The sequence below is a fragment of the Antechinus flavipes genome, chromosome 5 (genome assembly GCF_016432865.1).
Source record: "Antechinus flavipes isolate AdamAnt ecotype Samford, QLD, Australia chromosome 5, AdamAnt_v2, whole genome shotgun sequence".
In the NCBI taxonomy this organism is placed as follows: domain Eukaryota; kingdom Metazoa; phylum Chordata; class Mammalia; order Dasyuromorphia; family Dasyuridae; genus Antechinus; species Antechinus flavipes.
Genome location: NC_067402.1, coordinates 231794044 through 231820084, shown reverse-complemented (window position 1 = coordinate 231820084; position 26041 = coordinate 231794044). Strand labels below are relative to the sequence as shown.

Genomic DNA, 26041 nt, shown 5'->3' with positions numbered 1-26041 from the left:
TTCTGTTACTTAATACCTGTAACATTCTGTCATGATAATTTAGTTTGTTTTCAGCCTAGGGAGAAATATGATGAATCCTTGGGGGTAGGGGACATTAAAAAGTGATGTCCTTAAATTTTCAAAGAGCTGTTGTTAATACTAGGCATCAAAAATTACCTCCCAACTAAAATAGTTTAATTTAATGTTTAAAAGGATTTTAAAAGCATCTAGAAAGTGATGATCTCCTGGTTCAATGACTTACCTCTTCTTCACTTTTGGAGAATTTAGAATGAAAAAATATGAGTTCAGTCACAATCACTATAAATGGAATCCCTGCCTAACTTAACATTTCTTTCCCTAGCTAACTCATGGCCTCTTTGTGGTTGAGGAAAAATTCACTTTACTGGAAACATTTGGGAATGAAGCAGCAGATTATAATAGTACAGGGTTTATGGATCGATGTCAAGGAGGGAAATGTGGTAAAGAACTGGCCTTTTCTTAGGACTCCCTTTGTCTTGTTTTGAGATGCCTGTGAAAATGAGGACTTTTCAAAATCCCACTTCTTTACCACAGCTCAGTCTTCCTTTTGCTCCTTAGAAGTGTACTGCAATGCTATTCTTGCTTCAGCTTACCTCGACCCTCAAAATTGTTTCCTCTGGTTCTGAGATAGCCATTTCCTTTAGTACAAATTCCTTATATAAGACACTTATATCTTGGATTACCAAATAATTGCTCACTTGGAAAGGTAAGTGCTGTCAAATGAAGGAACTGAAATAGGGAGAAGAAAGTCTTGAGTCATTTTGTCATTTTCAAAATGTGAAATTCCTTAAACTCAGTAATACCTCTTTTAATAAATAGAACCAATAGTCTAATTTAGAGAGCTGCACTGGCTGATCTTTAAGGATCCTCCCAACTCTGGTTCTGTGATCGAATAAATAAATTGCCTAAGACAAGATTGCCTGCCCTCAAGAAACTTACAGTATAAAAGGTCAAGTAAGCAAAGAAATAAAATTAAGTTATTGCATAAAAGTAGTGCACTGAAAATGTAACAAAACATGATCCCCAGAGGCAGGAAAGAATTTTCTAAGCATTTTAAGGTATAGTCTATCTACAGGATAAATCTAGCAATTAAAAAAAAAGGTTCCTCCAGACAGTTAAATCTGGTATCATTCTCAATACCTCATTCTATCCATAGTTACACCCATGTAACTAGATGGGTATATAGTTATACATATACATATTAAATACATGCCTCTTTTCTGTCTTCTGAAACTGTTAATGCCCTCGTGAACCTCACAACCTGCAATAGCCTATTTTTTTTTTTTTTGGCTGTTGGATAGGTTTATTTTCCAATCTTAAAGAAAAGCAATGCTAAGGAATATTCAAATTACCTAGCAATTGTGATCATTTTATACAACAACAAGGTAATGCTTAACATTCTGCAAGTTAAGCTTCAGTAATATGTGAACTTAAAATTAATAGAGGAATAGGCTGTTTTTTTTGTTTTTTTTTAGATTATTTATTTTTAAAATTTTTATTTAATAATAATTATATTGACAGAATCCATGCAAGGTAATTTTTTTTTTTTTTACATTATCCCTTGCACTCGTTTCTGTTTCGATTTTTCCCCTCCCTCCTTCCACCCCTTCCCCTAGATGGCAAGCAGTCCTATATATGTTGGATATGTTGCAGTATATCCTAGTTACAATATATGTTTGCAGAACCGAACAGTTCTCTTGTTGCACAGGGAGAATTGGATTCAGAAGGTATAAATAACCTAGGAAGAAAAACAAAAATGCAGATAGTTCACATTCGTTTCCCAGTGTTCTTTCTTTGGTTGTAGCTGCTTCTGTCCGTCATTTATCAATTGAAACTCAGTTAGGTCTCTTTGTCAAAGAAATCCACTTCCATCAAAATATGTCCTCATACAATATCGTTGTCGAAGTGTATAATGATCTCCTAGTTCTGCTCATTTCACTTAGCATCAGTTCATGTAAGTCTCGCCAGTCCTCTCTGTATTCATCCTGCTGGTCATTTCTTACAGAACAATAATATTCCATAACATTCATATACCACAATTTATCCAGCCATTCTCCAATTGATGGGCATCCATTCATTTTCCAGTTTCTAGCCACTACAGACAGGGCTGCCACAAACATTTTGGCACATACAGGTCCCTTTCCCTTCTTTAGTATTTCTTTGGGATATAAGCCCATTAGAAACACTGCTGGATCAAAGGGTATGCACAATTTGATAATTTTTTGGGCATAATTCCAGATTGTTCTCCAGAATGGTTGGATTTGTTCACAACTCCACCAACAATGCATTAGTGTCCCAGTTTTCCCGCATCCCCTCCAACATTCATCATTATTTTTTCCTGTCATCTTAGCCAATCTGACAGGTGTGTAGTGGTATCTCAGAGTTGTCTTAATTTGCATTTCTCTGATCAATAATGATTTGGAACACTTTCATATGAGTGGTAATAGTTTCAATTTCATCCTCTGAAAATTGTCTGTTCATATCCTTTGACCATTTATCAATTGGAGAATGGCTTGATTTCTTATAAATTTGAGTCAGTTCTCTATATATTTTGGAAATGAGGTCTTTATCAGAACCTTTAACTGTGAAGATGTTTTCCCAGTTTGTTGCTTCCCTTCTAATCTTGTTTGCATTAGTTTTATTTGTACAAAGGCTTTTTAATTTGATGTAATCAAAATTTTCTATTTTGTGATCAGTAATGGTCTCTAGTTCATCTTTGGTCACAAATTTCTTTCTCCTCCACAAGTCTGAGAGATAAACTATCCTATGTTCCTCTAATTTATTTATAAACTCGTTCTTTATGCCTAGGTCATGGACCCATTTTGATCTTATCTTGGTATATGGTGTTAAGTGTGGGTCCATGCCTAATTTCTGCCATACTAATTTCCAATTATCCCAGCAGTTTTTATCAAATAATGAATTCTTATCCCAGAAGTTAGGGGCTTTGGGTGCAATAGCCTATTGATTGATTTAACTACTTTAATTCGCTTTAATTTGGGTGGGGGGAAGATGATGTCATCCCTCAGATTTTTTTTTCTTCTATTTGTTCCAAATCTGCCTTAGTAGTTCTCAAATTAAAAAATCATTTTCCCTCTACAAATACTTTTATATTTAGTTCACAGGATTTAATTTCCATGGATAAAGTTACAATGTTCATTTCTCCTCACCTCCATCTCCAGCTACATGGAAAACAGCTGACTTGTGATAGAGCCATCTGCATCCAGAGGGAGGACTATTCTGTCCTGATAGGACTATGAGGACAGAATGTAGATCACAACATAGTATTTTCACCTTTTTGGTGGTCTGCTTGCTTTTTGTTTTTTTCCCATTACTGAAAACACCACCAACAAAAGTTTTAAGTTTGGGGATAATAATTGTTAAATTTATTTACCTAAGTTGCAAAAAAGATTGTGACATATCCATTTTTTAAAATGGTATTTTTATCTGTCTAGAACAAAAACATCTACATTTTGCCTGAAGATAAGGGGCTTGGTGACTTTTAAAGACTTCTTCTGATTCTATTATTTTTATTTCAATCATAAAAAGTTGTTAGATATTGACTTAATTGCCCTAATCAGATAGCTCTTTGTCATCTAAAAAACAAAACAAAACAAAACAAAACAAAAAACCTGCAGGAGAAAGAGCCTTAAGGATAATATAAAAGGTATTTATGTGTTTGGTTATGAAACATGTGTTCCAAACTTTTCTCCATCCCTTTCCCTTACCTCTTCCCTTACATAGCAAGTGAACCAATATGTGTTAAACATTACAGCTCTTAGGTATTTCCACATTTATCATGCTGCACAAGAAAAATCATATCAGCACTACACATCTTAGCACACAAACTTAGCTGTTAATTTCGGTCTTAGAATTCTGATTAATAATATAAGATCATCAAGTTAAAAACGAGGAGTAAATGTACTCCTAGAAAGATCAAGAGACCTGCTGATACTACAGATTCTCACAAGGCTTTTCAATTTTTTATACTTATGTCTTAATAACCAAAATAAATTTTTAAACATCTCATTCTCAAGAAATGAAAACAAAATAGATGTTCAGTAATGGGAGATGGCTAAACAAATTATGGAACATGAAAATAATAGATATTGTACATCAAAAAATGATGAACAGAAGAAATTGTAAAGCACCTCAAAAGATTCAAAAGAATGATGTAAAATGACATAAGCAGAAACAGGAAAATATTATACATAATGACCACAACAATATAAATGGAAACAACCACTACCAAAAAAAAGATAAGAAAAATGCCCCTTCTTCCTTTATTTGTAAGATGAAGAATATGGGTATAGAATACTGCTTATATTGTCAGACCTGGTGATGTGTTGGTTAGTTTTATTAAAAAGAATTTTTTACCGTTTCTTATATTTCTCTTGAATTCCAATCTCATATCATCAACTATGTTTTTAGTTATTTCAAACCATATGTCAAGTAAGCATCTTGATCTCAACATGTCCAAAACTGAACTCATTATTCCTCTCAAACCCTTCCTCATTCTGAGATTTCCTATTACTGTCGAGGGTAATCTTTTCAGTCACTCAGCTTGTTAATTTTCCTGGATTCCTCACTTTTACTCAGCCTACATATCACATTATTCTCAAATCTTGTTTCTCCCACTATAACATCTCTTGTATACATTCCCTTCTCCACTCACATAGCCACAATTTCAGTACTCTTGCATTACCTTTTAACTGCCAAAGTGATTTTCCAGACATAGTTCATCTCTCTTCTCCCCTCAATTTTTTCTGGCTTTCTATTGCCAGGCTCTTTATGACCTGGTACCTTCTTTTCAAATTCTTCTATTGTATTTCCCTCAACAAACCTTAAGTTGCATTGGTCTATCTACTATTTCTTAAACATACCAGTTCATCAGGACATGAATTCCATGGCTTTATACCAGCTATCCCTAATCCCCAGAATATTCTTGCCTCCTTGATTCCATTCAAAGTTCTTCATGCCAGATATGGTGTTTTGACTTTATTTCTCTAGCATTAAAATACTTATTGGCACAAAGTAAGCACTTAATAAATATTTGTGGATTCACTGACAAGTGCTGGCTTGCTGGGGAAAGTAAGGGAAAGGAATGGCATTTGGAAATTAGGATGATATTTAAAAAATAAAACAGATCAGTATTTTTAATCATTTTTAAATTATTTCTAAAAGACACAAGAAAACTACAATTTTCAGAATTTTACTTTTCCTTATTAATAATTATATAATGAGCAAACTTGGAACCATTGTAATTTAGACAAAAAAAGAATAGGAATATGTCAAACTCATTACCATATTCTACTTTGAAATTAAAGTCTTTAAAAATATTCTTTCTGACAGTCCCAATTAGGAGTTTCTTCTATCCATTTTTACAGCACTATAAAGTATATTCCCCTTCTATTATTTCTGTGAGTATCAGTTCTGCTACTGGAAAAAAATTTGAACTCACTTCTTGATTCCATACTATATACAATGAACTACCTATATGCCTCCAAAATTTTCCTTTGGAGGAGGTAATTATTGTACTCATATCCTATAAGTCCATTATGGGGTCAAGAACTGAAATTTTTCTGATTCCTTTAAATAGGAGGACTGTTCTTTGAGGCTGCGAGCTTTTAAAAGAAGGAGATGATCAGAAGACAGAATATAACTCTTCTTCATTCCTTATTCCCATCACACACAAGCTCAACTATATCAAAAGCTAGACAATCCACAGTGTCCACCACTTTTTGCACCCAGAGACACAACCAGATGGAAGACTATCCACTTAGTGGATAAAATGAAGGAGAAGATATATCTGATTTTATAAATGCATATCCTGTGATTGAAGAGCTCGACTCCTCAGGTCAAAAAAGGAGAAGATACACTCCTTTTAATTTGGAAAAAATTAAAGATTTGAAAAAGGGTTGCACTCTTTATGGGGCTACATCCTCTTACGTGAAGATGTTACTAGATAATTTGTCTTATGAAATCTTAACCCCGAATGACTGGAAATCCATAGTTAAGACATGTCTAGAACTGGGACAAAATTTATTGTGACTTTCGAAGTTTCATGAATTATGTAGGATTCAAGCCCAACACAATAGACAAACAGGAGCTATTGGACAAATCACTTTTGACCAGCTAGCTGGTCAAGGTCAGTATGCAGAGAGTTTAGAACAGATTTATTATCCCATAACAGTGTATGAGCAAATTTCTAAGGCTGCAATAAAAGCTTGGAATTCTCTCCCTGGACAGAAAGATGGAAATAATGCTTTCACAAAAATAGAGCAAGGTCCCAATGTCTTTTGCAGATTTTGTGGGATGTTTGCAAACAGCTGTAATAAGAACCATTGGAGACAATGCAGCAACAGAAATAACGATTAGACATTTGGCTAAGGAAAATGCCAATGAGGTTTGCAAAAGAATTATATGGGGGCTAGACAAAAATGCTTACAAAAATGCCACAGTGGGCACAAATGCTTATTATGCCCAGACTATGATGAATATGGAAAGACAAGGTCCTTCTTGGCAAAGGAATTCTACAGAAACTTGTTGATGTTTTCAGTGTGGAAAAGTTGGACATATGAGAGCTCAATGTAGATAAAGATTGGACCTTTGGTCCAATGCAAGAGCACTGAAATTGAAATCTTATTTCAATCTTATTTCAGGACTGCTACTTATGGATTGTGTTTCAAGGGATATCAGTCTATGGCCAACTAACCAGTAATATGTTAATCAAATTATATCAGCGAATATTTTATTTCTTAACAATTATAGATCAGCTAATCTGTTAGCCTTATGTTGAATCATTACAAAATCAAGGCAACTTTTTTGGGGGAGAGGGGGAGATTTTTTTTTTTTTTTCAAACAGGATTTTTCATTTAGAAGTTTTGTCCCAAGATCACACAAGGTATAAGGCTAAGGCAGAATTTACTTGTGCTAACTCCCAAAATCACTTATTTTTTCAATATACTGTCTCACCACTATCTCTTTTATTGCATACAACCTTATAATTTCAATAGAAGAAATCCCTTATATATGAGTTACATGTCTTGTTATTTTCCTTAAATTCAACTCAATTTCAATAACAATCTTCTGATCTTCATTCTGATGAATAAATCCAAGTTTAACTTACAGCCACATTATTACAGTTAATTATTCCATTAACTATTCTTGGCTGATGAGTTCTACTGTATATAGGTTGTCTTTAGACAATAAGCTTCTTAAACAACCAAAATCAGTTCCTTCCTATTCTGTCTTCATTATGTCAGGAAGGAATGCTAACCGAAAACTTCACTCTTCTGCTATTACATACTTTGAGTATGAAGAATTTTAATTAAATGATTACATAAGCACAAATACAAAAACTTAAAAAGAGTCAGCAAAAAATGGATTCAAATCCCACTTCTGACATAAACTTACTGAAGTTGAGTAGCCCATCACTGGGACTCAGTTTCCTCACCTATAAAAATGGTCATAATTATTTATCTACCTTCACAAATAATGAAATAATACATACACGTAAAAATCATTGTCTCTGTGACGAGGACTCTCACTAACACAGTGACTAATCATTATTTCAGAAGACTGATGAAGGATACTTCCTGCCTCTTGGCTGAAAGTGATTTACTAAAAGTACAGAATATGCATTCTGAGCCATGGTCCATGTGTTAAATTTCTTTAATTTGATTATACTTATTTCTTACAAGGAAAAGTTTCTATTTGGTGGAAGGGAATGTTCAGTGGGACAAATAGGAGTAAGGAAGAATAATTTTTCTGAGTTCAAATCTGGCCTCACACACTTACTGTGTCTATGTGGCCCTTCACAAATCACTTAACCCTTTTTGCCTCATTTTCCTCATATGTAAAATGGGCTAAAGGTGGAAATGGCAAACTGCTATCTTTGCTCAAAAAATCCTAAATAGGGTCACAGAGAGTCAGATATGACAGAAAATGACTGAACAACAAATGTGTTAGTAAACGGTGATGGACAAACAACAACAAAAAAATCAATAAAATATATTTATATATACTGAAGGAAAACAAAAATAAGTTCAGAGGGAATATAAATTGTCCAATTTTGTTATTGTTTTCTCTATACTTAATATACACTTTTAAAAAATCTATGTAATAGAAATTTCCAGATTCATATAAATTCTTTCTTGTTCTTAATTGTTTAATGAAATGTTTGTTAATGATTTAAGTCTAAAATTAAAATTACAAAAATAAGATGTTTTATAAACAAATTGCTATATGTGCATTTGCTTTTATAATTTAAGAGACTAGAATTTCTTCAAAAAAATAATTTTGGTAAACACTGATAACACATTCAAAGGAACCACTGGTTAAAGCAACATAATTATGACAAGAACCGATACGTATTTCTTCTTTTCCCTAAACTTACATCATTTAGGTTGCAAAGAAGGTCTTCTTGTCCTACTATTCTGGATATCACTCATGATTGTTTTGCTTGATTTTTTGGGAATAGAGTGTTACTTCCACTGTCAACCTCCATTTTTTCAAACTGAAACTTTTCAGTCTGTCTTCAAATAACAGGGCTCCCCGAGAGGCTACAGAGTTGCCATTTGCTTCCCCATTCATAAATGAAAGCATTTTCTTTTCAAAGTTAAGAGAAAGAGACTCTAAACACCATACTAGTCAGATCTTCATTAGTCTAGGATGGTATAGGGACAGTATTGCTAGGAAGAAAAGAATCAAGGCTATATCTCTCTAAGCAGTTCTCCATAACCTAGTTCAGTGATTTGTTCTTGGCCTCTTAAGCCCTATTTCTGAGTTACTATTTAGCTTCTTAGGTCAATAGGTTGTCATGGTAACCAACAGTCCTAGAATTTAAACCCTGTGACAGTTAGACTTTGAGCAAGAGATTCGCAGGATCCAAAATGATTTATGTCCCCTCACAGTTCCCATTAGAGCTTGACATATCAAAGACATATAAACTATAAAAGAATCTAAGCTTTAAAACTATAGCAAGAGGAATAATCAAGAAGTGTGGAGGAATGTTTTAGGAAAGAGGGCTGTTACACACTACAATGGGTTTCTTAAGCAGAGTAGTGGTCGTCTCCTTTGCTTCATGGATGAAGAATACAAACTTCTATGAGTATGGTATGGCAGTCATGGGAAGCATGGGAATGGATGATTACTCAAAGAGTAGAAGCAAAGTATTAGCAACTTTCTGCTGTTTTCTCAGATGAGTTAGGTCTGAATGATCAAACCCTAGGCTATGAGGTCTGACCCCTTTGACACTATGGCATCCTCATCCTCCCAGAATGATAGCACTGACACAGAGATTAGCAGCTCTGAGTCTAATTTCAGCCTCTCTGTGGGCTATTTTCCCTCCCAGGAAACAAACTTTTATGAGGAAACAAGCCCAGAGAGTGATACCATGCATTTTCTCCCACCCATCCAAGGAGCATGGCTGACTAAAAGCACAGGGAGACTGAAAGGAAGACATAGCCAAGCTCAGATAAGCCCAGAACAATTTTCCAAACTTAGCATTACTTTAGCGTGGGATATTGATTTGGGTCCTGACCAATCAGACACAGTAACTGACTGGGACTTAAAGAAAGAAAATGACTGGGCAGACATGAAGCAAGAACAAAATATACACGGGACTATGAGGAAGTTAGAGTGTTTTGCTCAAAAGTTGAAAACAAATATTCAGAAAGAAGATAATCTTATCCCTGAATCACTTCTAAAAGAAGATTCCCATACCATCACAGTTCCCCCTCTGGAAACCACTAAAACCACAACTAAGTCCATCCAAGAAGAGAATATGTCTCAAGATTCTCCAATTGTTCAACTTCTAAAAAACAGACATCTGGTCCAAGAAGTCATGTCACAGGAGCTCAGAGCAACAAAAGAGGTTAAGTATACATAAAACTCTGTGGATGTTGCACTGGGAAAACACTTTCCAGAGGGCGGAGATGAGCAAGAGGAGCTACCAAACAAGGTGGGAGGATAGAATGAAGAGTTGCTGTGGGAAAGCCCAGAACAGAGCCTAAATCTCCCCAGAAAGAGCAAGCTCACCCTGCTGAAGCAGTTGTGGGTGATAGTAAAGTATCAAGAAAAAAGGGTGAGGGAAATGTTTTTCCTTCAAAATAGAAAAAGAATTGAGTAGAAAGACAAAGGGGACTGGAGGGAAAATCTCAAGGAAGTGAATATGAACCAGGCAGATTCTTATGGGATTATATATTAAAATACTAACATGAAAATGATAGACCAAACACTTCATAAATTTCCTCCTTTCACAAACACTGTCAAAACACACTAATGAGACAAGAGGAAAGTTACCCTTTACCACCCTTAACCACATATTTCAGGTGGTGTAACCCCTCATTTCCTTGGCAGATGGAAACACCAAGCTACAAGGACAAGAGAACATGTTCTGGAGAATCTTCTTCACTCTCCACAGGAAAGAGGGAATACCAGCCTCCTCCTTCCTCAGGTATACAGTTGCTGTCCTGTTTAAACATAGGCCGGCTTCTCAGGTGGTTAAGGGAACAAGTCATTTCCTCACTCTCGGGAAGGGAACAGTCCCAAAACAGGGCCACCGAGAGCACAAAATTGACAACCTCAAAAAGACAGCGTTCATTCAGAGAAAGGAAAGTTCAGCCGCAGGATACTCCAAAATCTACCAACCTGTAAACCACTGAAACTTTGTGACAGCAATTCTCCCATTTTCCCCACAGGGTCATCTTTTAGCTCCAATAAAATACATCTAAATTAATCTTATTTCTCATGTTTACTTACATTCCTTTACTACTTACTAAGTTACAACTCTTGTTCTGAAAAAGAAGAAACAGACCAAAAGAAAAAAAAAAAAAACACCCTTGTTTCTGCTTAATAAACTAGTTATTTAAACTACAAGTACATAATGCTCTAAGATTTTAAGAAATGCTTTCTTCAAAAAAATCTCATAAAATAAGTATTTAGATATTATATAAATAGTATTTCATGCTACTAGAAAGTAATATGGGTCTATACAGATTAACCTCTTCTCGGTAGTTTTCATTTAAAATTTGTCTTAAACTCAAATGTTTTCTTTCCCATATACTTTTTTCTCTCTTCTTCCTACCCTATCAACAGAGAAACTCCTATGCCAGAAAACAAGTATGACCACCAGATTAATAGTCTGCCCCACTTATATTATGTTTTTGTTTTTTTAACCACATAATACTTTTCTCCAGGATCTATCTCTCCCCATTTCTTAAATAAAAAGAGGAAAAAAAGGAAAACAATATATTGAAAAATCCTAAAAAATTGCAATTCATAAAATATTTATAACCACACTTGTATTTTTCATCTGCATAAAGGAATCAGATTTTTGAATTTCAAACTCTCCCTTCCTCAGTTCCCTTCTTTTCAAAACAGTAAGCAATTTGAAATAGATTATAAATGTGCAATCAATTAAAACATATCTCCATATTAGTTGTGTTGAAAAAAGAAGAAACAGACCAAAAGGAAAAAAAAAATAAGCAAAGTATTGTATGGTAAAAAACAGAAGACATCAGTGGGTCAGACAATTAATCTGGTGGTCAGACTTTTTTCTGGCACAGGAGTTTCTCCATAATTTATGGTTAGGAAGAAGAGGGAAAAAAAATATGAGGGGAAGAAAACACTAAATTCAGACAAAATTTAAGTTAAAAAGTATTCAGACTCCATTAGATCTTTATCTGGATATGGCCTTTATTCATGATTGAAATAATTTTGGATCATTGTATTGCTGAGAAGAGCTCAGTCATTCATAGTTGATAATCACACAATGTTGTTTTTACTATGGTTCTGCTGAGGTTTAGACTAATATTTCATTATCTTACATCATACACCAAGATAAGAGGTGTGTGTGTGGGTGTGTGGGTGGGTGTGTCTCTAAACCCATTTTGACTTTATTTTGGTACATGGTGGAAGTATATTCTGAACATTCTGCCACATGGTTTTCCAATTTCAATAGCGAGTTCTTATCCCAAAAGCTGGGCTTTGGATTTATCAAACACTAGGCTATCGTCATTTACTATTATGTCTTGTGATCTAACATTATTTCTTAGTTTATATGCATTTGGCAGTTTATCTGGTGCTGCACTGAGGCTTATTGGGGATCCTCGTGCTGGAGGATCTACCCATTCACTCAGTGCTATGCTGAGATGCATGGTGGATTTTGGTGTTGGCATTTGCTTGCTTGCCTGGTATAACACTTGAGCTCAGGGACTTCCCATTGGCTTTCTAGGAAGCTTCATGAACTGAATTGTGCTTCTCTTTTACCCAAGTGAAACATATTTCCTATGCTCTTCCACCTTTGTTGGCTTAGAAGATTGTTTCACTTTCTTTTTGCTGTTCTTTTTCTGACATTTCAGAATTCATTTTAGGGGACTATTTTATAGTTGTCTGAATGGGACTTGGTGAAAGTTTAGGCAATTCCCTACTTAATTTGTCATCCTGGAAAAGGAACAAGTCTCACTCTTTCCCTTATTCATTTCTTTCAGCACAGTAATATTCATCATGTATTTGTACCATGATGTGTTTAAGCCATTCTCTCCAATTGATAGATACTTTGCTTCCCATCTTAATTCATAATGTCAATTTTTTTTTCCTAATTGAAAATGAAGACTGGTGAGCTCTCAACGTAAAAAAAAAAAAAAAAAAAAAAAAAAATGACAGAACCATAAGGATTTACAAGTTAATTCTATCAAACATTTAAAGTTAAATTCCAATACTATGCAAATTGAGAAAAGAGTTTAAAGGGGGGGAGGGAGGAGGACGCATCCTACCCAATTTCCTTCTATGACACAAATATAGTTTTGATACCAAAACCAAGAAGAACAAAAGCAAAGAAAGAAAATTATAATACAATTTTCCCAATAAATAAAATATTAGCAGAGAGACTACAGTAATGTCACAAAGATCATAAATTAGCTTGGATTTATACCAGAAATTCAGGGAATTAGGAAAACCATAATTGATTGTATCAATAATAAAAACAAAAATGGAATTAATCAAGAGATAAAGGGGAAAGATTTTTACAAAATGCAACACCCATTCCTATTAAAAAAAAAAAAAGCACTAAAAAGCACAGGAATAATTTTTCTTTCTAAATAAGTAATATCTAGCTAAAACCAAAATACAGAATACATTATCTGTAATGGGATAAATTAAAAGCTTTTCCAATTACAGCAGGAGTGAAGCAAAGATATCCATTATTATTCAGTATCATACTAGAAATGTTGGCTATAGAAATAAGACAAAGAAAAAAAAAAACCTCTGATGACATATTTAGAAAACCCTAGTGAATCAATAAAAGGAAAGATTGGAAAAGTGTCCACATTGGAATGAAATCAAGAAGATGGAATTTAATAGGGATAAATATAACGTCTAATACAATGAATTCAATAAAATCAAATTCAAAAAAACAAAGCTATGACTAGAAAGAAGGTTAAGTGAAAAAAGATCATTATTAGTAAGCTATCATATAACAGCCCAAAAAGCTAATGAAATCAGCCACTAACTGCATTAGGAGCAGCATGGCATCCTCCACTACAAAAGTGATAGTCCCTATGAACTCTGTCCTAGTTCAACCACATATAAAATATGATAATTCATTTCTGGATGTCATGTTTTTAAAGAAAAGAGACTGACTCAAAAATATGCTAGAGGATGATGAAAAACTCAAAACCATACCATATATCAAGCTGATGATACCCTAGAAAGAAAAAAAATCTGGGTAACAGAAACACAACTGGAGAATCAGAAATGCAATGTAGCACATTAAAAGTGGCAAAAACTGGACTACCAAAGAGATAATGCCAAATTTGAATAAGAGGGTCTGGTATTTGGTTGTATTCCTGACTTCTTATCCTTGAATAAACCTGCTTGATAGGAGTCAAAAACAGTCAAGATTCAAGTAACAATCTTAATAGAACTGTAAGCCCAGATTTTTCTCAACAATGCTCTTGGGGTCAAGATTCAACAGATTAAAATAAAACACACATATTCAATTAAAGCCATGGGAAGACCTTCAAAGTCCTTGAACTAAAGAATTTAGACTTGATAAAGTCCATGATATTTGAACTTAAGCTCTTATCAGTGCCTGGGATCTGAGCGCAGAAGAGTTTGGCCAGTTCTTTTTAGAGCCTCTTAATAAAAACAGATGGCTGAGTCTATTCATAACTTTACTCCCAACTGCCCAGCATAATTCTTTCTTATATTTTATCTGGGATCTCCATTCTTTGTAAGAAATAACATTTTTAACATTTAATTTAATATAACATTAATTATATTAATACATTAAATAATGCTAAAACGCAGCTAAGCTTTGTTATTACATCTGATAAATATCTCTTACTTTAATTATAAGGAGGAAGGGAACCAAACTCTCCCTTTGTGGCTTTGCATCTATAACTTACTTAATAGACATCTGGGACTATCCAAAAAAACTTTACTACTACAAGAATTAAAATATTTCAAAGATTATATCAACCAAGATGATCCTTTCATTCAAAAGTCATCCATGAAATAGTACAAAAAAGGTTGGCATCATTACAGCTGTTTAAACTAGCTAGATGTTAGTAAAAATGTTAACAATCCAGACTCTAAAGATGAGGGTACAATAGTCTTTCAGCATAAGCTAAATTATATAATATGTGTAGGACAAACAAATATAAGATTTTTTTCATATTTAGGATTATGATTAGCATAAATAAATTAATATAGTTCTAGAAAAATCACTTAACTTAGTTGGACCACTCGATTTTCTACCCTTTAAAATGAGGGGATTGGGCTAAATAATTTCTGAAAAGCAATTTGGAATAGTACTCTAAAAGTACTGTTGAATAAAAGTCAACTGTGCTTTGACTTGGGTATGTCATTACTAGGCCTATATCTCAAAAAGATCTAAGAAAGAGGAAGACATCTCACACACACACACACACACACACACACACACACACACACACACACACACACACACATATATTGAAAATATTGGTTGAAATACTTCTTACAGCAAAGTAGTACAAACAGTAAGGATAGCTAAACAAATTGTGAAATAAATTTGAAGGATTCAGAGAAACATAGGAAGTCTTTTACATGAACAGATGGAAGTGAGGTGAGTAGAACCAGGAGAACGTTGTATACAACAACAACAAGATTATGTGATGATCAACTGTAATGGATGTGGCTCTTTTCAACAATGAGATGATTCAGGCCAATTCCAACAGAATTGATGGAGAGAGCCATCTGTACCAGAAAGAGGACTATGGGGACTAAGTGTGTATTATAACACAGTATTTTCACCTTTTTTATTGTTGTTTGCTAGCTTTTTGTTTTCTTAAGTTTTTTTCCTTTTTGATCTGATTTTTCTTGTGCAACATGCTAACTGTGGAAATATGCTTATATATGCATATAACCATACACGTTTAACATATATTGGATTACTTGCCGTCTTGGGGAAGGGGTGGAGGAAAGGGAGGAAGAATTTTGAAAACTTATCTTTACATTTTGAAAATAAAAAGCTATTATTAAAAAAAAAACTCAATTGAACATTTTAAAATATGCAGAAGTAACAAATGTTATACTTTAAAACTATGCTAACAGATATTCATGAATTTATAAACAATGTTATTTTTTTCTCCTTTGTATTTAAAATGCTTGATGTTTAATTTCATAATAAAAAATATTAATTTTTTAAAAAAGGAAAAAATTATATAGCTTACTGTTCAATCTCATATCTACTAAAACAAGAGTTATTTTTTCCAGGGACTACTAGACTCTCCTAATCTCAGTGAACAGAATATAATCTCATTTTTACAAAAACAAAATAAGATCCTCATTGGACAAAACTCACTAAGGGACTTAACTGGGAAGGAAAATATTTTGGATCATTTCCTAAAAGATTTCTTGGGTTAGATGAAATGACAGCAAAATGGCAATTTCTGTTCATTTCCCTGCCTCTGTCGCAAGACTTTAAGATTTTATACATTAGAACTTAGTTTTACTTTTTGTAAAATGCCTTAGAATTAATCTTTCAGGATTTATTATGAAACAATACATTATTTTTGTAACTAATAAAGTTATATGTATAAATTTACAATTTGTTTTAATTTAATAAACTTTTAAATTTAATCTTTAATATTAAATTTTATTGATTATTAAATTTTTGTTATTTATATGTAAACAATATACATTTATATAGTATGTACTAAACATATTAAAATATATTTATATTATTAAATTTAATAAAATTTTCAGTCACAGAATCACAGAATTCTTTTTTTCTATTCTGGAATAAAACTATAATACATTTATCTTTCTTTAGCTGTCTCAATAAAATATTTTTAAATAACAAAGTAAAGGATGAGCCATGATGCTCAAAATAAAATGTCACATGTGTTGCTTGAAATAGAATTTGTTTATTTCTTAACATAATAAAATAACATAAACACACTGGATTGTAAATATCTTGTGAGCAAGAATTGCTTGGGAATTTTTTTGGGGGGGGCCATCTGTGGCATTAAAATATTTGTTGAATATTATTCTTTGTGATAAAAACAGAATAATTCTTTTATATAAACACATTTATCCTGTTAACTAGTAGACTTCTAAGAAGCTAGTTGAAAAAAAAATTACAAAAGAATGAAGTTTTTCAGCATTCCACTGGCAAACAGCAATAGAAGTGTCAAGAAGATAAAGGTGTCTGCCTTCAAAGAAAAATTGCTTTTAGAAAACAAAACAAAAGAAAAAAAGGAAGAATTTTAAGTTTGTTCATTAAATTGATAATAAGATTTATCCACATAATAAGTATAAAAATGCTATGAAAATAGCTTTGAATGACAGGTCAACTATCTAAATGCAATGATTTCCATGAATTCTTCCATATTTTTGTCATGCACTTTACCATTTACAATTCAAAGAAAAAATATATAAAATTAGTAGGAACACTAAAACAACTGGCCTAGCACTAAAATTAATAAAATAGAAATTTAATCTCACTGGATTTTAAAACATCAATTTACTTGGAATTGGGCAAATGTACCATTCCTCAATTAGGAATTATTTAGAGTTATTAATAACTTAATTCTAACTCGAGAGAAGTAGAATAAAGAAATCCCTGCCCAAATGGTAATTATGATTCCAGTCTTTCAAATTTAAGAGCAAAGTGCAAGGTCAGAGCAGAACTCTTAAGAGACTTAAAAAAAAAAAATTCGATTACACACAAAAAATGAGCCACTTGGCAGTAATACTAAAGAGTTTTTACAATGATACTATGCTAAAAGACTCACTGTTCTGCTTTTCAGAATATGGAGAAGACCATATAGGCTCAATCACTAGAAAAGGGCAAGTAAATAGGCTTTGATAAAAATCAAATCAGACTTAAGACAATGGATAATCAGCTGGCAAAGATATAATCAGATCAACTCTGTCAACAGATCTATAAGACCAGAGATTCACTGATTTTAATTTTATAATCTTAGAGAATTTCCAGAGGCCCAAAGACTTGCTCAGTCTCACAGTTAATATCAATCAGAGAGGGCTTTTTAAAGTACTTTATTCAGTTAATAAATGTTACTCAATTACATCAAATTCACTATCTCATTTTATGTTCATAACAACCAAATGTTATAAGGTGGTCCAAGAATAATGTCATTTTTTTTTAATGTTGAAGAACCAGAGATTCAGTTTACATAATTGGATTTGGGCCATATAGCTATTATGGGACAGAGTCTGAACTTAAACTCATCTGCCTTTCATTTTTCCCCCCTACAATATGTGAATGAACACCTGAACAGCCCTCAGTAAATGAATGAAAATTATTTCTATCAAGGCCTTCATGATTTATGCATTGAAAGAATATATTTTTAAAAATTTAAGTTGATTTGAAAACCAATTCCCCTTTCTGTACTTTAAGACAGAAGAATAATAGTGGCAGAAAAGTACTCCAAAAAAAGGTTAATTCTACAGGAATATTCACAAAAGAATGATTTCACAAAGAGTAACTTATTATTATATGATACTAGTAGCATTATTAGGAATGATATAATTTTTAAATGATAAGAAATATAATTTAGGGGATCAAATACATACATACATATATACACACACATATATATGTACAGGCATATATACATATAGGCTATATATACTACTCTCATATGCAAATGTGTATATCGCCAGGATCAAGGTAGGATTTTTATCAAGAAATATCAAGAATGTAGGTAAATTCTTGGTTGGTTAAATATTAAGAAAATTACATGTATAATTAACTATATTAATAGCATAACCAATAGAAATCATTTCATTTATCTCAATATTGAAAGAGCTTTTGACAAAATACAGCACTTATTCCTATTAAAAACACTAGAGACCATAGCAATAAATGGTAGTTTTCCTAAAACAATAATAATCTGGCTAAAATCATCAGCAAGCTTTATTTATAATGGGAATAAGCTCGAAGCTTATCAATAAAATTAAAGGTGAAGCAAGGATTCTCATTATCACTGCTATTATTCAATATTGTAATAGAAATTTTAGCTATAGCAATAAGAAAAAAGAAATTGAAGGAACAAAAATTGAGAAAACAAAGCTATCACTCTTTTCAGATGATATGATGGTGATAATTAGAGAATCCAGTCCGATTCTTTTTGTACAGCAAAATAATGGTTTGGTCATGTATACTTATTGTATATCTAATTTATACTTTAATATGTTTAACATCCTGGCATCTAGGGGAGGGGGTGGGGAGGAGGGGAAAAATTGGAATAAAAGATTTGGCAATTGTCAATGCTGTAAAATTGCCCGTACATATAACTTGTAAATAAAAAGCTATTAAAAAAATAATTAGAGAATCCTAGATAATCAACTAAAAAGGTAGTTGAAATAATTTACAATTTTAACAAAGTTTCAGAACCCATGTAAACCCATATAAAATCATCAACATTTCAATATATTACCAACATCTATCTATCTATATATTTTTTTTCATTCAAAAGCCAAAATACAAAAAGAGAAATTCCATTTAAAATAATTGTAGACAATAGAAAATTATTGGGAATCTATGTGGCAAGACCAACCCAGGAATTATTAACAAAATTACAAAACACTTTTCAAACAAACTCAGATCTAAACAACTGGAAAAATTATCAACTGTTCATGGACAGAATGAAGCAATATAATAAAAGTGACAATTCTGCCTAAACGAATTTATTTAGTGCCAAACCAATACAACTATCCAAAAAATTATCTTAACAGATAATACTGTTATATAGAGCTAGAAAAAAATAAACAGCAAAAGAACCAAAGGTTAATATCAAAAGAATTAATGGGGGGAAATACAAAAGAAAAGGTGGCATTGCAATACGAGATCTCAAACTATATTATAAAGCACTAACATCAAAATTGTCTGGTATTGGCTAAGAAACAGAATGATAATCAGGAGAATGGATTAGGTAATAAATTAGACAGTAAAAAACAATAGCAAATGACTATAATAATATAGTGTTTGATAAACCCAAAGACTGCAGCTTCTGGGATAACAATTCACTATTTGACAAAAACTGCTGGTAAAATTAGAAAACAATATAGTAGAAACTTTTTAGGTCAAAGTTTCTTAAAACTTTGGGTCACTATTCCATATGGGATCTCACAACTGAATGTAGGGGTTGTGAAATGATGATTTATTATCGTTAAATGTTTGATTTGTATACTTATTTACATACTTACACACCCTCAACCCAGGTATTGAGAGCAGAAAAAGTTTAAGAAGCCAACCAAGACAAGGTCAAAATGGATACATGATTTAGACATAAAGAGTAACACCATATATATTTCATAGTTCAGAAAATGGAATGAATATATATGTATATATATATATATATATATATATATATATATATATATATATATATATATGTATATTCCTTCTCAACTAAATATTAAAAGATAAGGCATTAAGTATTTCTTATAGAAGAGTCTAAATTAAATATGTACATCTGATGGGGAGTTGCTCAAGGCCAGAATCACTTTACATCTGGATTAGTGAATGTTATTATTCCTTATTATAACTGAAGGAAGTAAATGGCATTCATAAATGGCATGTTGGAAAAAAGAGACTATGAACGTGACTATAGTTTTAATAGATTCCAGAAATTCCAGAAATGACACTGATTTGAAAATGGAGACTATTTACATTCCAAAAAAGGACTAAATGACAAAGTAGAAAATAAATAGATATTAGTCATTCTTTCTTTCTTTTTTCCTCAAAACATGTTCACTGTACCCCTGTATTTTTTTTTTTTTTTTAAGAAGCAGCAGCCTATAAATGGTGAGGTAGAAGAACTGGATTTCAATCCTTTGCCATTTATACTCTCCATAATGATAGGCAAGTCATTTACCTTATGCTTGTACTATTAATCTCACAACTGCTTTCAGGAAAGGACTTGGTAAACTATAAAAGGATGAATTACTATTAGAGAAGAATTTTGGTCATACAGATGGAAGACAGAAACAATGAGAAATAGTTTGTGGTGGTCACCAATGATAATCATTCTGATTATCTCATATATCTCAAAACAAACCCCAAATGGGGATCTTTCTTAAAATGTGAAAATAAAAACAATTAGATACACTTAAAGTATAAACCACCTCACATAATTAATTTTTATATATTTCATTCCATCTTGTATCTTCAATAATAAATTTATGCATAATATATATTTTACCATGTTTAACATATATTGGATTACTTACTATCTGGGGGAGGGGGTGGGAAAAAGGGGTAAAAATTGAAACACGAGGTTATGCAAGGCTCAATGTTGAAAAATTATCCTTGCATATGTTTTGAAAATTAAAAAGTTTCAATAAAAATGGAAAAAAATAAATTTATATATATTTTGACACATTATTACATTTTTGCATGACCTTTTCCAAAGAAATATACAGATCTTAACTATGGAAAAATATGAAACAAATTTGTCTTTGATGCCCTTTTTTCTTGTTCTTTATGTCACTTTTAGAAATTCTTTTTGAGGGCATTAACTAATCACTTTTGTCTTTGAATCCTTAGCATACAATTTTTGGAACACAACTAGATCCTAATGTGCTTACTGTCGATTGATTCCCACATCAGATCTCATAATGAAGAAAGGCAGATCTAAAAAGTTATTACTATTAAGGTATTAGCAATTTACTGTATTCCTTTCTTAGAAAAAGTGACATTCAGAAAAAAACAACTCAGAAATATTACTGCACCTTACAGAACCATGGGAAGTCTTGTATAAACTGATAAATAAAAAAATAAAATAAAATAAAGCTAATAAAACAAATAAAGTAAAATAAGCAATATATAGGTAACATTCCTGATAACAATAAAGCAAATAAAAATGGAACCAAAAAAGAAGGGAACTGATTAATTTTAATGTTCAATCTCAGATGATTACATATATCTTCCTCTTAATAAAAGCCTTGGGGGAGTTCAGGTTGCAATTGTAGTACATATACTACCAGTGTCTATGTCAATTGCTTTTACTCAGATATTTTTTGTTTATTGTTTTCAATATCTAAAGAATTCTGGACAGTTCACTAGTCTAGGATACAAGTCTGAAAACTAAGAGAGGCAGTTACTGAAATCAGGTCTGAAACAGCAAATACTCATTTGAATGTGACAAATATTAACATATTGGAGTGAATGAAGACATAATTATAAAAGAAATGGAATTTTTTAAGTGGGAAAATATAGATACCAGAACTGTTCTATGATTATGACATAAATATAATTGACCTTATCATAGACAGAAGATGAGAAAAAATAAGATGGGATCATTCATGGAGAATATCCAGATTATGAATCCAGAAAGATAAGAAAATTTAAGGGCATTTTTCAGAACTCTATTATACAACGACCATAAAGCTGCAGGAACTGTCACTCAATACCTAGTTGGCCAATAAGATCCTACAAGTGCTTTCTACTCCCACCTGTTGTTGAGAGGCTAGAAATGGTATGCTCACTTATGAATAAAGTGTGCTATAAGAAACTATGACAGGAATGATCTCAGAGAAATCTGAGAAGACTTATATGAATTGATGCAGAGTAAAATGAGCAGAACCAATAGAATAATTTATACTCTTAGAACAAAAACATCTTTGAAAGATCTAAAAACTCTGTTCAATTCACTGATCAACCATGATTCCAAAGGACCAATGATAAAATATGTTACCGAATTCCTAACAAAGAAATTATGCAGAATAAGACATAAATTTTTTAATATTAATATTTCGATATTGAAATTTGTTCTAATTTACTCTCCATATTTGTTACAAGGGTTTTCCTTTTCTTTTCCCAGAAGTAATGGGGTAATGGAAAGAGAACAGGATGATAGAAGGAAAAAGAAAGAAAAATTTTTTAAATAAAGTGAGATTCGATTAAACAACCTCTAAAGTTCCTTTCAGTTTTTAGCTCCACGATTTAGCACCATGATTCTTTGCACTTTATTATGTGACTGTAAAAGTAGTGATTTGCTATAGAACACCATGTGAAAGTCTTCCTGATCTCAGACTTTCATCAAAGATGTACCTGATACATAAGTAGATTATCATGTAAATTTAACAGTAATGGGAAAATAGGAATTTTCTGATTTCTTAAAATTTGCAATTGATTTTTTTTTAAGTATAACATCACCTAGAAAAAATAAGAACAAAGTTCATATGGAAAAACAAAAGGTTAAGAATTTCAAGGGAATGAATTTTTAAAAAAAATTACATGAAGGTAGCCTAGCTGTAACAGATCTAAAATTACATATATATATATATATATATATATATATATATACACAGACACACACACACACACACACACACACACATATATATATATTTATTATTATAGCTTTTTATTTACAAGATATATGCACAAGTAATTTTTCAGCATTGACAGTTGCAAATCCTTTTGTTCCAACTTTTTCCCTCCTTCCCCCATCCCTTCCCCCAGATGGCACGTTGACCAATACATGTTAAATATGTTAAAGTATAAGTTAAATACAATATATATATATATATATATATTATATATATATATATATATATATATATATATATATATATATATATATATACATGTCCCAACAGTTATTTTGCTGTATAAAAAGAGTTGGACTTTGAAACAGTGTACAATTAGCCTGTGAAGGAAATCAAAAATACAGGCAGACAAAAATAGAGGGATTGAGAATTCTATGTAGTGGTTCATAGTCATCTCCCAGAGTTCTTTCCCAGGGTTTAGGTGGTTCAGTTCATTACTGTTCTATTGGAACTGATTTGGTTCATCTCATTGTTCAAGAGGGCCATGTCCCTCAGAATCGATCATCATATAGTATTGTTGTTGAAGTATATAATGATCTTCTGGTCCTGCTCATTTCACTCAGCATCAGTTCATGTTAAGTCTCTCCAGGCCTTTCTGAAATCAACCTGCTGGTCATTTCTTATAGAACAATAATATTCCATAATATTCATATGCCACAATTTATTCAGCCATTCTCCAATTGATGGGTATCCATTTAGTTTCCAGTTTCTGGCCACTATAAAAAGGGCTGCCACAAACATTGTTGCACATATAGGTCTAAAATTATATTATAAAGCAGTGGTTACCAAAACCATTTGGTATTGGCTAAGAAATAGACTAGCTGATTAGTGGAATAGGTTAGGTTCAAAGGACAAAACAGTCAATAACTTTAATAATCTAGTGTTTGACAAACCCAAAGACCCCACCCAGATTTTGGGATAAGAAGTCACTGTTTCACAAAAGTTGCTGGGAAAATTGGAAATTAGTATGGCAGAAACTAGGCATTGACCCACACTTAACTCCATATACCAAGATAAGTTCAAAATGAGTTCTTGACCTAGGCATAAAGAATGAGATTATAAATAAATTAGAAGAACATAAGATGGTTTTCCTCTCAGACTGGTGGAAGAGGAAGGAATTTATGACAAAAAAGAAATAGAGATCATTATTGATCATAAAATAGAAAATTTTGATTATATCAAGTTGAAAAGTTTTTGTCCAAACAAAACTAATGCAGACAAGATTAGAAGGAAAGCAATAAACTGGGAAAACATTTTTACAGTCAAAGGTTCTGATAAAGGCCTCATTTCCAAAATATGTAGAGAATTGGCTCTAATTTATAAGAAATCAAGCCATTCTCCAATTGATAAATGGTCAAAGGATATGAACAGACAATTCTCAGACAAAGAAATTGAAACTATTTCTAGTCATATGAAAAGATGCTCCAAGTCACTATTAATCAGAGAAATGCAAATCAAGTTAACTCTGAGATACCGCTGCAAACCTGTCAGATTGGCTAGAATGACAGGGAAAGATAATGCGGAATGTTGGAGGGGATGTGGGAAAAATGGGATACTGATACATTGTTGGTGGAATTGTGAATACATCCAGCCATTCTGGAGAGTAATTTGGAACTATGCTCAAAAAGTTATCAAACTGTGCATACCCTTTGATCCAGCAGTGTTACTACTGGGCTTATAGCCCAAAGAGATCTTAAAGAAGGGAAAGGGACCTGTATGTGCAAGAATGTTTGTGGCAGTCCTCTTCGTAGTGGCCAGAAACTGGAAACTGAGTGGATGCCCATCAATTGGAGAATGGCTGAATAAATTAAGGTAAATGAATATTATGGAATATTATTGTTCTGTAAAAAATGACCAGCAGGATGATTTCAGAGAGGCCTGGAGACACTTAAATGAACTGATGCTGAGTGAAATGAGCAGGACCAGGAGATCATTATATACTTCAACAACAATACTATATGATAATCGATTTTGATGGATGTGGCCTCTTCAACAATGAGATGAACCAAATCAGTTCCAATACAGCAGTAATGAATTGAACCAGCTACACCCAGTGAAAGACCTCTGGGAGATGAATATGAACCACTACATAGAATTCCCAATTCTTCTATTTTTGTCCGCCTGCATTTTTGATTTCCTCACAGGCTAATTGTACACTATTTCAATATCCAATTCTTTTTGTACAGCAAAATAACTGTTTGGACATGAATACATATATTGTATTTAACTTATACTTTAACATATTTAACATGTATTGGTCAATGTGCCATCTAGGGGAAAGGATGGGGGAAAGGAGGAGAAAAGTTGGAACAAAAGGTTTTACAATTGTCAATGCTGAAAAATTACCCATGCATATATATCTTGTAAATAAAAAACTATAATAAAAAAGTAATAATAAATGGTAGTTGAATAAGAAAAACAATTTTTTAAAATTATTTGATTAAAAGTGTTAAGAACCATATATTAGGAACTGTTGTTGAACTTCTGGCAGATACCCTCTATTTTTCTCTTTGTGTTTATCATGTAGGTGCCTTGATGTTATTCCTATGGAACACTGATGTCTTCAAATTCACTGTCTTGTATCTGCTGCCATTCATTCTATTCACATGGTTGTCTGGGAAAAGCAGCTGAGGTATCATTAGCAGTCTTCTGGAGTCTGTGGGCTGTCTAAGCTTGAAAAATGAAATTTGTCTTACATTTGATGTCAAGTACAGTAATTCACTTATGAAATCTGCCTAGGTTTGTGAATTAATAATTGTCCTAGTCTGACAGCTCTACAGTTTGAGAGTATACTCATTACGTAATACTTGTTTTATTTGATACTCAGCTAAAGTCTTTCTTATGATATTCTCTAAAAATAAGATCAATAAAGACAACTTCCATAGCCCTTAAAAATGTACTGTACTAACTAAAGTCATAGTTATTAAAGTATAAAGTCATCTTGGAAGTGAACCACCAAAAAAAAAAAGTATAAAATCTAGAAATCCAAGTATTTGGTATCCTCTCCATTTTCAGATACATTGAAATTCAATCCCTCAAAACTTTCAAAATTAATGTTGTGGACTTCCAAGGGCAGAGCCAAGATGTCAGACTCTCTATAACTTTCTCTAACCTTCTCTCAAACCAACAGCAGATTAAGGCTCTAACTTGGTTTTGAAGTCAAAGAATCCACAAA

At 32.5% G+C, this 26041-nt stretch overlaps 2 protein-coding genes across 13 annotated transcripts in view; one reads left to right on the top strand and one right to left on the bottom strand.

Annotated features, from left to right (window-relative positions):
• PPFIBP1 (PPFIA binding protein 1) overlaps positions 1 to 26041 on the bottom strand; it is a 245262-nt gene that overhangs the window by 152325 nt on the left and 66896 nt on the right. The window lies entirely within an intron of this gene.
• C5H12orf71 (chromosome 5 C12orf71 homolog) lies at positions 8864 to 25761 on the top strand. Of its 4 annotated transcripts, XR_007947617.1 has the most exons (4): positions 8864 to 9892; positions 10378 to 10474; positions 21080 to 21188; positions 25394 to 25485. XR_007947617.1 is itself a non-coding variant. In XM_051961161.1 (3 exons), exons 1-3 carry the CDS (start codon positions 9251 to 9253, stop codon positions 25495 to 25497), a joined length of 843 nt encoding a protein of 280 aa, XP_051817121.1. In that variant the 5' UTR covers positions 8864 to 9250; the 3' UTR covers positions 25498 to 25761. The 4 variants fall into 4 exon arrangements, 3 of the variants coding, with proteins under 3 accessions (XP_051817121.1, XP_051817122.1, XP_051817120.1); XM_051961161.1 differs by lacking the exon at positions 21080 to 21188 and having other exon boundaries at positions 25394 to 25761; XM_051961162.1 differs by lacking the exon at positions 25394 to 25485 and having other exon boundaries at positions 21080 to 21240.